The 12,961-nt window shown below is 47.6% G+C and overlaps 1 protein-coding gene across 2 annotated transcripts in view; it reads left to right on the forward strand.

The window, feature by feature from the left end:
• Plod (procollagen lysyl hydroxylase) overlaps window positions 1-12,961 on the forward strand; it is a 175,936-nt gene that overhangs the window by 152,874 nt on the left and 10,101 nt on the right. For both annotated transcript variants that reach the window (XM_050169644.3, XM_050169645.3), the window contains 5 exons: window positions 6,447-6,585; window positions 10,455-10,568; window positions 11,516-11,584; window positions 12,138-12,242; window positions 12,802-12,948. In XM_050169644.3, the coding sequence (XP_050025601.2) occupies window positions 6,447-6,585; window positions 10,455-10,568; window positions 11,516-11,584; window positions 12,138-12,242; window positions 12,802-12,948 (574 nt within the window). The remainder of the gene's footprint in view (window positions 1-6,446; window positions 6,586-10,454; window positions 10,569-11,515; window positions 11,585-12,137; window positions 12,243-12,801; window positions 12,949-12,961) is intronic.

The raw sequence follows: 12,961 nt of genomic DNA on the forward strand, positions 1-12,961 counted from the left end.
GTTACTGTGCGTAGCGAGTGCTAAAGCCCGCAGGCTCGAAGCTTTGGGATAGCAAGTTGAGGGGAGCAGCGGTGAATACAAGGAGCAACGCGGGGAAGCGGCTCGTTCGGCCTAATCGAATGGAGCGCGCCCCCGCGGCCACCGGTGCAAGCAGGAGGAACCAGGCGTGGAGTGGGAGGCACGGAGCACTACACGAGGCCTCAAAAAGCCTTTCGGTGTATGTCCGCCGCCGCGGACTTGTTAGCCCGCGCTTTAGGCTAAAAACGGCTGCTGCCGCTGCTGCTACCGGTAGTAACGCTACGGGAAGACGATATGGGCCTTAGAAGAGAGAGATAGGGACATGGGGGAGGAGAGGGGGAGGGGGGGGGGGAAACCTCGGTGGCGCCAGTGGTGCGTGTCGAAGCAAAGACGGACCGGGCCGTTGAAAGTGATAAAAGGAGAACGCTGGTTCGGGATAAGAGAGGAGAGACGCCTGTTCCCGTGCATCTTGGCCGTGGTGGCGGATGGCTTGTTCGCCTTACCTTATTTCCTGTGTTCCTATATATATGGCCTCTTGGCCGTCTTTCGTCGTGCAAGTTTTTAATGTTCGTGTTCCTTTTTTAATCTTTAATCGGGACTACCACTCCCCGCCTTGTTTTCTTTCTTTCTGTCGTTTACTTCATTTTTGTCGTCTCTTAATGCATGCTGCTGCAGTATTGGACACTCTGGCCTGCGGGAGTTCACGAACGTCTGGAAACTTAAAGAATGAGATTGTTGTGTCGGCCTTCGCGGTGCAGTTTTATGTGAAACTTCAGAAGCGAGAGTGAGCACGCATAGATGAACATCATTCTCGCCTGTGATTTTTCTCATTTTTCTTTTTTCGTCGTCAATATCTATCCCTCTACTGCGCTTCGCTCGCGAATTGAGCTACGTATTTTTCATGCTCGCCGTTCCTTCGCGCCGCCTTTCCCTGTCTGTAAAACATTTCTTGGCAAGGCTAACAAAGAGGAGGAAGCTTTTAGAAAGGCTAAGACCGAACGCGGCAGCTTCGTTTCTCCTTTTACTTTTCTGTTTTTTTCCTTCTTTCTTGTTTCCTTGTTCCTTCCCTCAGCGTCGCGTCTGTTGTCTGTTATCTCCATTCATACGTTTTTTCCCGCTCCTTGCATGTTATAACGGAGAGCACACCACAGATGAGCTTGTTGTATTGTCCCTACTTTTCGAGTTGCTTTTGGGAAGATCGAGGAGAAGGGGAGAGGGGGTGATAAAAGAGAAGGAGAAATAAATGTACGGCAGGGGTGTTATTGGGGCTGGTTGAGGGCAGAACAAGAATTGTGGAACGTCGGATGGCTCTGCGCGCGGCGCTGTTCCGACACGCTTATTGTCCCTTTATTTCGTGAAATACGTCCGTGTGGTGGGTGGTGGCGGGGGGCGCTCCCGGGGGTCTCGTTCTACGGGACTACGACCTCGTCCAGCCATTCAGTTTCTGTTTCTCTCTTCTGTCGTTTCTTTCTTATCGTGTTACGTATAACAAACGCGCTCTTGGCGCGCTGGCTTTGTGCGCGTGGCCTTGTTACGAGCTCGCATTCTTCGCTTCTCCAACAACTTGATGTCATGCGCACGTCCTCGGCTGCCCTTCACGGGCCATACAAGCCCTCCTCATTTTCTACCTTCGGATTTCTATCTCAAATTTTCTTTTCTTTTTTTCGTAATTCTTTCGCTTGATACGACGACGTGGGGCGCGAAATTTAGCCATGAAAGCACCAACGCTAGCGAAGGAAAAGACCTGCCGCTTTCTTTTTCCTCTCGTGCTGCGTCACTATGGAGACGGCGGCTGTTTGCAGAGACAGGGAGGGGGCTCGTATAAGAACGCGTTGCCCGGAACGACGGCGGGGCCATTGTGAGGAGTTTTAACGAGTTTATCGCGCCAGTTAGGCCGTTAACAGAGTTGGACGCGTGCGTGCGTGCGGAAAACAGGGCGAGGGAAAGGGTTATGTAAAAGGCAAGCTGGGAAAGTAGGAAGCCGGCTATGGGCGCCATGCAGCGGCCGCCATGCGCTCCGCTAACTGTTGCATTCCTGGCGCTAGAGACCGCGGCGTCCGCCTGCAGTATACAGGGGGCCCGCTTTGATTAAAATTTGCCTTTTGATTCACTCCGGTTCATGAGCCTTGATTCAGTTCTTTCTCTCGTTCGTGTTACTCCCTTCTCTCGTTCTTGTTACATGTTCTTTTTTTTTTTTGTAGGTTGTAGTGCAAAAATTTTAGCGAGAGAACCGGGAGTGTCGGCTGTGTCTTCTGTGAAGGTGCGCTGACATGCTTGCGCCTGCGTTAACGCAATGCCGTTCACTAGCTTATCCGACATGTCACGCGTATTTCACCGTACAGATTGCAGAGACTTCTTCCACGTAAGCGGTCGCAGATATAGTTGCGCTGGCCCCAATCGCGAACCGTCTAGAATTTCCAGGAAACTGGTGTTTGTTTGTTTGTTTGTTTGTTTGTTTGTTTGTTTGTTTGTTACAGCCTGAAGTTAAAAAAATATCGCTAGAAAAAATCGACTGCTTTTTGTTGACGCGCAGACCTCCTCGCGCTCTGTGCACAATCTTTCGTGATACCCTTGCTGTAACGTACGTTTCCGAGGGGGGTTTGTCACTCCCTTGTGACACTCCCTTGTGGGGTTTGTCAAGAACCCTCTTCTTTCTGTCGCAGAAGAGCTGTCGGGAGCAAATGAACTGCTTCGTGTTGTCCTCACGACCGGCACTGTGGCCTTGAACGCCTTTAAATAGTTCAGGACAGCTATGGTGCGCATGGGTCCCGGTGAAATGGACGAGAAATCGGGAAAAGTGTGTTTTCTACGGAACATCGCACCAGAGCCCAAAAAGACGTCGTGGGCGAATGTGTGCGCCACGGTTCCGAGTGAGAGCTTGAGAGTGCAAGGTTCGCTGCCGCCGCAGGCTGCGCAAGTCGGAGCTTGTTGCGCGTCTCTCCAGCAATACAATCACTCAGCAGCCGAGACACACCCTACTACTCAGATTCAATTATTTGGGCTTGGCGAGGCGGGTCTCTGCAGCGATGATGAAGGGTATAACACGCAGCGGAGCTAGGCACTAGGTTCGGGATGGAGGACACATGTCGCTAGACGATCAGCCGAGCGTCGTCAACGCTGCATGCAAGCTCTCAGCACTGGACGTCATCGTGATGAGCAGACGACGTCGGATTACTTGGGCCGCGATTTTGTGGCGATGCCTTTTCCGGTGCTATTACTGTTGATGCTTTTAGCACTTTTTCAATGGCCAGAGCGACGCTCCGCTCGCGTTATCAGTGGGATCAACCAACTGTGAAAGGTGGACGGTAAGAGTGGCATAGGATCGAATGGGGTAACGCTATAGAATCGCGGTCCCGGTTCCCCCTTGCTTCTTTTGCCAACGTGAGCTGGAATCCGTTGCTTTATACGAGATCCGGTGTTGACGGCAGCGGCTGCAAAGAGCTCCACGCGCGAGGGCTACTGGCACCTTCTTTCAACAGACAACTGCAGACGGCACGGGAGCCACAGAAAACGACAGTGTTGTGCCCTTTGCTTTCGTGGACGCTATCTCGGTTGCTATTAATGGCGGTATCTTAACAGGGGCTTGCCCGTATCGGGCAGAGTGCCAGTGGCGTAGCCAGAGGGTGGCACACTGAGTACGTGAGCTCCCCCCCCTCCCCCCCGAAGTTTCTTTGTTAGTATGTAGCTTGCTTTGGACTCTCTCCCTCGCCCTCCGTGTCGCCCGTCAAGTGCGTGCCCCCTCACCCCGAAAAAAATATCTGGCTACGCCACTGGGCAGCCCTCCGGCAGAGACCTGTTGCTAAAGGCAGGGCAGAATCTTGTCTTTGGATATCATGCACACCATTGAAAGCTTTTATGCCCTCGCATTTTCGCATTGCTGCTGCTGTATGAATACATAGAGCTGAAGTACCACAAGGCAGCGTTACCGCCATCTTATAGGCCTCCATTATAGCACGCTGTGAAGTCGTCCTGTGTTTTCTTTCTTTTTTTTTTTTGGTCTTGTCTTCATAGTTTTTCTTTCTTTGGTTAGAACGCGTTGCTAAATTCGCTCCGAGAGATCCAAGCTACCGCGCACGCCGATGCGTTTGGGGCTTTCACTCTGAAACAGATTTGCACCCGACGTTACTTTCTTGCGCTTCACTTCTTTTCGACGTCATTTTCGTATCCCGCGAGCAAAATGCGCGCATCCGTCAATGTAATCTGCAAGCCGACTCCGCCACTTAGTTTCGCGGGATCGGGAGTACGTCTTAGGTTCCTTATTTCGAGCGTGCGCGGCCGAGGCCTGGCGCGGTTCCGCTGAGAAATATTGGCCCGCTGCTCAGAATTTCGCGCATACGTGCGTGTTTGCTAGGAAAAGCACTTGAACGTGCCACCGACGCGACACGAATGGCGGTGTGGGCGGAGCTTGGCGCGATTTCGCGCGAATAAGACTCCAGTTAGCTGTTTTCTTTTTGATTATTCGTTCTTCTATCTCTTGCTCTCGCTACCCGAAGCCGTTAGAGTTAGATGTCTCTTGTCTTTCGTTTGATTGTTTCACGCGAGAGAACTGGAAAGAAATGTGTTCGGCAGGAACGTACGGAAATCCTCGGACGGTGCAATTCTTTATCCCACTGGAAAGCGCGGGAACCAACCAAGCAACTGCGGGACACAAAAAGCGAGAGTGACGCGGTGAGCTGACGTGGAACAAGCGAACCGTTTGAGTCGAGGGAAAGGGGGAGGGGGGGGGGGGAGTAACGGCGCCGCTACACGAGCCATTAGTTACTCCCGACCTAGCACGCTAACGGTGCGCCTTTTAATTTGTTTTATTTTTATTATTTTGTTTTCACATTGGAGTAGCGGTGACATCTAGCCTAGCGCACTCGTTTCTGCCTGCCTAAGCTTCGGTGCGCACTCCCAGCTACACACCTTGCTGCTTTTGTTTCGCTTTCCTTTGGCAATTCTTAGGACGGCTGCGTTTCAGCTATATATATATATATATATATATATATATATATATATATATAATACACACACACACACACACACACACACACACACACTAAGCCTTCTACGAGTTTGTTCTATTTTCTGTTCCTAGAGCTCACCTATGTCGTGGAAACGAGAAGGTTATTTGTGGGCTCTCTGGTCCCGTTCTACTATATTTTCTCCAATACGAATCTTTCTGCTGTTTTGCCTGCTTACTCGCGCGCTCGCGATTAACCTAGTGTGTGTGTGTGTGTGTGTGTCTGTGTGTGTGTCTGTGTGTCTGTGCGTGCGCGCGTGCGTGCGCGCGCGCAGTTTCTAAGACAGTCGCGCTATTTTAAGTTGCGGATGATGCATTGTTGCCCTCACGACAGCTTGCACAATGCCGTTAGAGATGAGCTGGCGGTGATATTAACGCATAGCTTGACACTGCATTGGAGCTTTACGAGAACGTCACGGTCGCAGAGTGATCAGAGGACGTCACAGAAGTCGTATTTATTTATTTATTTATTTATTTATTTATTTATTTATTGAATGTACTTTCAGAGCTCGTAGGCACTACATAGAGAAGTCGAAAAAAGAAAAGGCATAGTGCCGTTGGACACAATCGCTTGACGATAGCAGGCATCTTCATGCCGCGCGCCCCATCACAAAATGCCAGCGCGTGCCTTTTGCACTCACATTGTTGCGGCGTTTTATTTCACTTACTTCTTTGTCCTAGTCCAGAAACACTTACTTCCTGGTCGATGCCTCGCCCTGTGCTTGTTAACAAAAGAAAGGGAAAGAAAAACGGGAATTAATATTTTATGCGGATTGCGTTTTCACTTATCCGTTGTGCGACAACCTCCGACTCCCAATCTATACCAGGTCCGCGCAACGAGTTTTCATTTTCCCGTGCTCGCTCGCTTGGTCGTACGCTGAAATCGCACGTCCTTTCCAGTGTACTCCGTGATTCGCTTCCTCGAGTTCATTTCTCGTGACTGCCTGCGAGCGCTCGAAAGCAATTGGGCCGCGCAGAGGTGCGAGACCCAAACAACACGCAATTAGCGCGTCGTCTCTGCCTAGTCCTTGGCGGCACTGCTCTCCTCTCTCTCTCTATCGCTTTTTTAATAGAAAGCAATTTTTTTCCAAACGGAAGACAAAAGCATTCAGTATTTTGTGAATGTGACTGTTTCCTCCTTTTTTTTCCTTTCCCTCCTCTCACGGCGCATTTTTTTCCCCTCCCGTTCTCAATGTGAAACCGATTCTGTCGGCACCGGAGGGTCTTGTTCTACACTCCCGCTTTGTGTGCTTACCGTCTTTCCGTATAAAATTTTTCTTTCTTTCTGTTTCACTCGGTGCGCACAAAGGCTCACTTGCAGCGTTCAGACCCTCTATTAAGCCCCCAGACGTGGTGTTTACTTGAAAGAATTTTTCGTTCCTGACGTCTTTGTTTTTTTTTTCTCTCCCTCTATTTCTCGGCGCAGGGGCATATGGAACGTGCCTCTCGTGAACGGAGCGTACCTGATCAATGGTTCGCTGGTCAAGTCGCGCGAGAAATTCCCATCCTTCATCAACGGTCTCCTGGATCCCGACATGGCCTTCTGCAAGAACATGCGCGACAAGGTACGGTTCCGAAGGCGCCACCTGACCCCCCCCTCCCTCTCTTTTCTTGTTATTTGTTTTTGTCCATTTATCGACTCGAATTGTAAATTTCATTTTCTCCCTGACGTTGTCGTCTATTGATTGTGCCTGCTAGTTTATGTGCCACTGCCATCTCTGCCCTTTTGTTGCTTATACTGAATCTATAGACGAACGACGTTTGTGCTGCCGCATCGGCCTCTTGATTGGTATTTCCTTTTTAATTTTTCTTAAATGATAAGTGTATCTCTTAGCGATCTAAGTACCCTTCTTTTCCGTATTGGTCGTGTGTGTGCTTCTAGCCTTTTCCGTGGACTTATACCGAAGATAGTGCACGCTAAGAAAATGTGGGCCAATCCCGAAGGTAGCACAGTAAAAGAAATTTAAACAGTCTGACGCCGCTCCTACTTCCCTCTCAGTCGGAGTGACGTGGCAGAGTGGCGCGCCCAGTGACTTCGACCTAATCTCACTTCCAACTCGCTCAGGTAGACGTTGTCTTTGATCGACTTCGACTAGAAGTCGAATCGCCTTCCGACCTTTTTCTAAACGAAAATCCGCTTCAAATGAAAAAAAAAAACTGAAAAGAAAGGAAGAGGGTAAGCGAAAAAAAAAAAAAAAGATGTTGCTTGATGCGCAAACAGCGTCGCGTCGTAAAAAAATATTGCGGGTCATTTAGCGTGCGCGAGATTCCATTGGGCAGTCGTCGATACTTGCGAAATTCTACTATATCGTCTCGGAGAAGATGATTACGTTTGTTTTCGAAGTGGCCGAAGGAGCGAGCGGTCGTACATTCGAGTAATAAGTTCGCGGCGGCATTCTTGGCGCAGTTATGAAACAAGCTGCGTTCTTTTTTAAAGAATTGAGTAATAAGGCTTGAAGCGCTCGGGCCGTGTGAAATTCTTCGGTGATGAAATGTTGGGCCATCGTGAGAGACAACTTGTGGCGTAATTTTCGGAGATCGCTGGTCCTGCGGAAAATGTCTCATTGGTGGGTTCGAAAAACAAAAAAGAAAAGAAAGGAGTGGGTAACGCACTACAGCATTTGCGGTTGCCTAGGAACGTTCAAGTACGTGGAGCGGCAAAGCTTGGTGACGAGGCAAAGCTTGGCGCGCTCGCTTCGAAATTTTAAAAGGCCTCTGCATGTAAACTGATTCTCTCAAGTACGTTTATAGAAGAGGCAAGAGACAATATGTTTAATAGCTACTGGAGAGGATGCGTATTACTGACACTGATACAAGATATTAGGGTGCAGTGGCAGATCGCGTTGTGCGAATATTGCGACATTATGTCGACATTGAGACGAGTGTCAGGACAACTTTGTCCTGACCTGGCAACAAATATTTCTACGAGGGGCGATCTGTCGCCCTGATGTCACAAAAGGTATATCCTGTCGTAGCCACAGCAATTTCTGTCGTAAACCTGACGTCTGGTTACCACAAGGCCAATTGTATCGCGGCGATAATTGATCTGCCGTGGTAGCACTGCAGATATGGTGTTGTGTTGCTAAGCTCGAGGTTTCGGGTTCGATCCCGGTCGCGGCGGAGACGGCAGCATTTGATGGGGACAAAAAAAAAAAAAAAACAACAGAGAACGGTAACGCTCGTGTAATTCGATTTAGGTGCACATTAAAGAACGCTAGGCGGTCGGCATTAACTCAAAGTCCCCCACTACAGTGTGCCTCATAATAAGATCGTCGTTTGGCACCTCGGGAGTGTCTTCCTTTTTTTTTTTTTTCCGCGATCGGAAACTTTGCAACCGCGACAAGTCGACAGGCTTACCGCAAGACATTTTGTCGCCTTAGGGGACATTATTATGTCGTCCATTTCAACTAGCATATTGATAGAGTGTAAAAGTGTACCCTTATGTTACATTCGACTGGTTCCTGCCGAGCCTTCTCGAGAATGAACTCAGAGAAAGCCTACCCGCGACGAAAGTTCAGCTGCTCTCAGAGCAATCGGGGGAGACTCCTTACAAGAATTAAGTCTGTTCTCGGCCGCGCTCCCTTCCCAAAGGTGAGAGCGCCTCCGAGCGCTCTAAGCTGGAGCGCGGCGCTCTGAATGAACTAGGCGTATCTGCTTGGAGCGCTCAAACTCGTCCAGCCGCGCGTAAAGCGCGCTTCGAGAGCACTCTAGAGTGCTTTAAAGCGACCAGTCGAATGTACCATAAAGCAACTTGTTTGGGGAGGTGAGATCATCAGGTTCAGCGGCAATAATAACTGGAGCACCCATCTCTACGCGCTCTCTAACCTCTCCGGATGCCGGCAGAGTTGTGACTTGTAACTCTTGCTCCCCTTATCGTTTAATCGCGTTGCTTCTAAATAAAAAACACTTATGCAGATCCCGCGTACTGTGGGAACCAAGGTTATGCGAAGCATTTTATAAGTAGTCGGCTACGCCGTCAACCGTACGGCGGTGCACATCGACCAGCTCTTTGGCTCCCCCGATGAGTTTTAGCAGGCGCTCATTGTGGAACTGGGACATGCTGAGGGCCAGGGAGAGGGTGGGTTTACCTAGCTGCTAGACCGTTGCGAACACTTTTCTTTTCCTCTGCGCCGTGTAGTATCCCAGTAGTACGTACGCCATCCTCAAGCTGCGCAAGTAAGCCCTTGAGGATCGCAAAGTCCCATTTGACACACTTTTCGACGAAGCTGCACCCCTCTAAGAGATTCTTTCTTAGCGTCGAAAGCCGGGGTCATCGATTCGATTCGCTGTAATGACGCTGCCTTGCTGTAGTTCGGAGCGGCGTTGTTGTGCGCAGACTCCGTGTGCAACACGAAAGAGCAGACCTCGATACTTGATTAAACGGCCTGCTAAATACGAAGGACCGTGAAAGTCCGCTGCGAGCGTGGGGAGGAACTAGGAGGCAACGCGTCGCTGTCTGGCGGCTGAAAGTCAACTCGCGTGGGAAACTTGCTTCTGAATCGCTGTCCGCAGCCGAGATCCCCGGATCTTCTTACGCGTCACCATGCTCGAGAGCAGGTAATACGCGAGAATCAGAGGCGAGAGTCGAATGGCCACTAATGCCGCGACCACGGCGCCATCGAGAACACGAGCACATACCCAGCGGCTCAAATTGGTATGCACCGCCGGCACCGTGGCGGCGTAGAAGGCCAGATAGGCAGATATGCTCAAATCGCCTGAAGTTGGTAAATAATGATTCGCATTAAAACAAATGAAAATAATAAATGAACTACAGACGTATGTGGCTCACTCTACTTGGAAACACCTAGTACGTTTGGCGCTGTACTCGCGGACAAATTTATTCGGCAATGAAAACTATGGTGGCAAAGCGTTTGCAAGCGAGAGCGCTTCCGAAAGAAATACTATATTTTCATTCGTGTGTAAGCGGGGTAGAGAAGACATAAACACCTTATTTACAACTGCTAAATACTACAAAACATACCACTAAATGTTAAAGTTAACTTATTTTGCGGATTTCCCTTTCTGTTCTCGGCAAAAGTGAAACCGTCGCTCGTGGAAGCTGCGTCGATCCTGCGTCTTTGCGGAGAAAAAACAAGCGCCGTCAAACGCTGCCGGACTGGTAACACAAACGCTACTGGCGCGGTAACACACGTGTAGAAGCTCCGCCCCTGCACCTTTCCCTTCGTTGCCGCAGAAAGTTGTAAAGGTCACGAAACGGCAAGCGAGCTTTTCTGCGTGGTACCTTTGCTGTGGGAGTAACGCAACCTACAGGGTGGAGGCTTTCTGTGTAATTGCTTTTGAGAATACAGCGGCTCTTGTGTGATGTATAAACTACGTTTCACATGCTTTAGCGGCTGTACATATGTTTGTTATATCTGTAGTATAGATTTTTCTCGTAATTAACTTCTGAAACACTTCTCTTTTTCTATTTTAGGGTATATTTATGTTCATGACAAACATGGATAACTATGGTCATCTCATAAATGCTGAAACGTTCGACATCAGGCACAAAAACCCGGACTTCTATGAAATATACAGCAATCAAAAGGTATGAAATAATGTCATTACACTGAATTTTTAAATGCAGCTTATATTGGGTAGTTTGGTAAGTTCAAGACCATTTAGGTGCTACTTTCCTTCAGATCATCATGATTGCTGGAGTGATGGCAAACCATTTTTGCTTTATTTCTTTGGATGCCCGGGAAGAATGAAATAAACTAGGAAAGCATTACGTCACGCAACCAGCCTTGATAAGAGAGCTCCTGGTGAAGCCATTCCCTTTGCTTTTCTTTTCGTGCAGTATCTGCACAGCACGTGACCTCTGAGACTCGGTGTACTAGTCCGGAATGTGTGGTTTCCGGTAGTTTTTAATCAGTGCACACTTGGTCAATTGCCCTACCGTAGCTCTGCCTGCAGAGCAGGAGCACTGAAACATACTGCACGCTCTTACATGATGATTACGTGTTGGGCCGATAAGTTTGGCTTCAGGGGTGTTGCGCAACGATTTCTCCTAATTCTTTACTTCTTCCACGTTGGATGCGACTCACTTTGCGAGGTCACTTCTGATTTTTAAAATTAACGGTAATTTAATATGTAACTTATGCACTAGTAGCACACTGTGTTAACGGTGCTCGGGTTCTCCTTATATGTTAAGTGACAGACACTAAATTTCTACTGATTAAGTGTTAGGAAAAACTGTTATTCACTGTGTAAAGCATTGTAAAAAAACTTATGAATGTTCTTTTGCTTGATATCAGTCATGCTGCTACTTAAACTTTGCTAGGTATATTCCATGTTTTTGCATGTGGCACATCATGTGGTGCATGCGAGAAATACTGTAACTTTCTAGTTACTTCAAAACCATACTAGAGTTCACCTAGCAAAATGAAACCGATCTCTTTATTGTCAACGCCAGTATGTTTTAAGCATCTTATGCCATCTGTCTTTCGTTTAACTAGTATTTCGCGGCTTTCATGTGGACTACTCTACTTTCAGGACTGGGAGCAGCGTTACCTTCATGAAAATTACACCAAAGTTCTCGATCCCAGCTACAAAGTTGATATGGTGAGGTTTATAAAATTTTGACACCTATCTCCATTTGTTATTTTTGATCATTTTATTTGTTACACGCACCTTCAAGGCCCAAAGGCATTACAAAAATGAGTGGGCCAAGAAACAAGAAGGTGCGGTATGGACAATAAAAGGCTTGGTGTACAGAGCTTTGTCTGTATGAATGTGATTGAGGTGGAAAGACTAGTCTACACTTGTCCTAGCTGTAAAGGCTTGTATGGTAGACAAGTACCTCAGCTTTCAGGTTGTGGTCAGTGTTGGATGAGATATAATATGAGAGCATAAAAAATGTGTAGTATAAAAATGGGCTGTAATGAAAAATTTATGGAAAAGGCATAGACAGGATCGCTTACAGCATGGCTAGACATCAGATAGGTTAATTTTTGTTTCATAGATATAACTCTAGCACAATAATCATTTGACCTAATAAAGCCCGCTGCAGAACTTGAAACTCTTTTCATTGCAAATTTCTTCTCTCTGTTATAGTGCAGTTGTTCTTGAATATTGGTAATTGTGCTTATTTTGTCGAAATTTTCATACATTCTAGCCTTGTCCAGATGTGTACTGGTTCCCTGTTGTCTCCGAAACCTTCTGTGAACATCTGATTCAGATAATGGAAAATTTTGGAAAGTGGTCCAGCGGCACGAATGAGGTAAGAACGTTTTTCAACGTTTTTGGATACCCTGAAAAAGGAATGCATTTCTGTCCTTAAGCTTTAAGAAGCTTTATTGGCTCTACTTAAAGAAAAAGAAATTTCGGGCTACTCAAATATCGGAAATGTTGAATCGACTCGTATATAGATATGAGGACGTAATTGTTGAATATTGACTAAAGTAACGAACAAATATTTTGGGGGAAACAAGGATACTAGGCAAAAGAGGAGGGGGGAAAGCCACTGATTGAAATTTCTTGGTTTGCATGTGGAGACAAATATAACGTAAGACTGAATACTTAGCTCTTGAATGGGACACGGTGGTAAAATTGTTGCATTTTCTATGACCAGCAAAAGGGGAAAAAGAAATACGATTGACTTTGTAAATGCACACGACCTGGTATGCCCACCGATTAAGTTCAGTTGACATCAAGAGGCTGTTACAGACTTGCAATATTCGCCATGCAAAACCAATAAAGGAGGCAAGCAGCTGTTTTTGTTTAACTGAAGTCTTTAACTTCTACTTTGCGTCTTATCATCTGGTGACATGTTTTTCTAGGACGAACGACTTGCTGGTGGCTATGAGAATGTCCCGACTAGGGACATTCACATGAATCAGGTCGGCTTGGAACAGCACTGGCTCTTCTTCCTTAGAGAATACATCAGGCCTGTGCAAGAAAAAGTGTTTCTGGGATACTTTCATGATGTGAGTATCTTTC

This window comes from Dermacentor andersoni, chromosome 3, assembly GCF_023375885.2.
Source record: "Dermacentor andersoni chromosome 3, qqDerAnde1_hic_scaffold, whole genome shotgun sequence".
NCBI classification, from domain to species: domain Eukaryota; kingdom Metazoa; phylum Arthropoda; class Arachnida; order Ixodida; family Ixodidae; genus Dermacentor; species Dermacentor andersoni.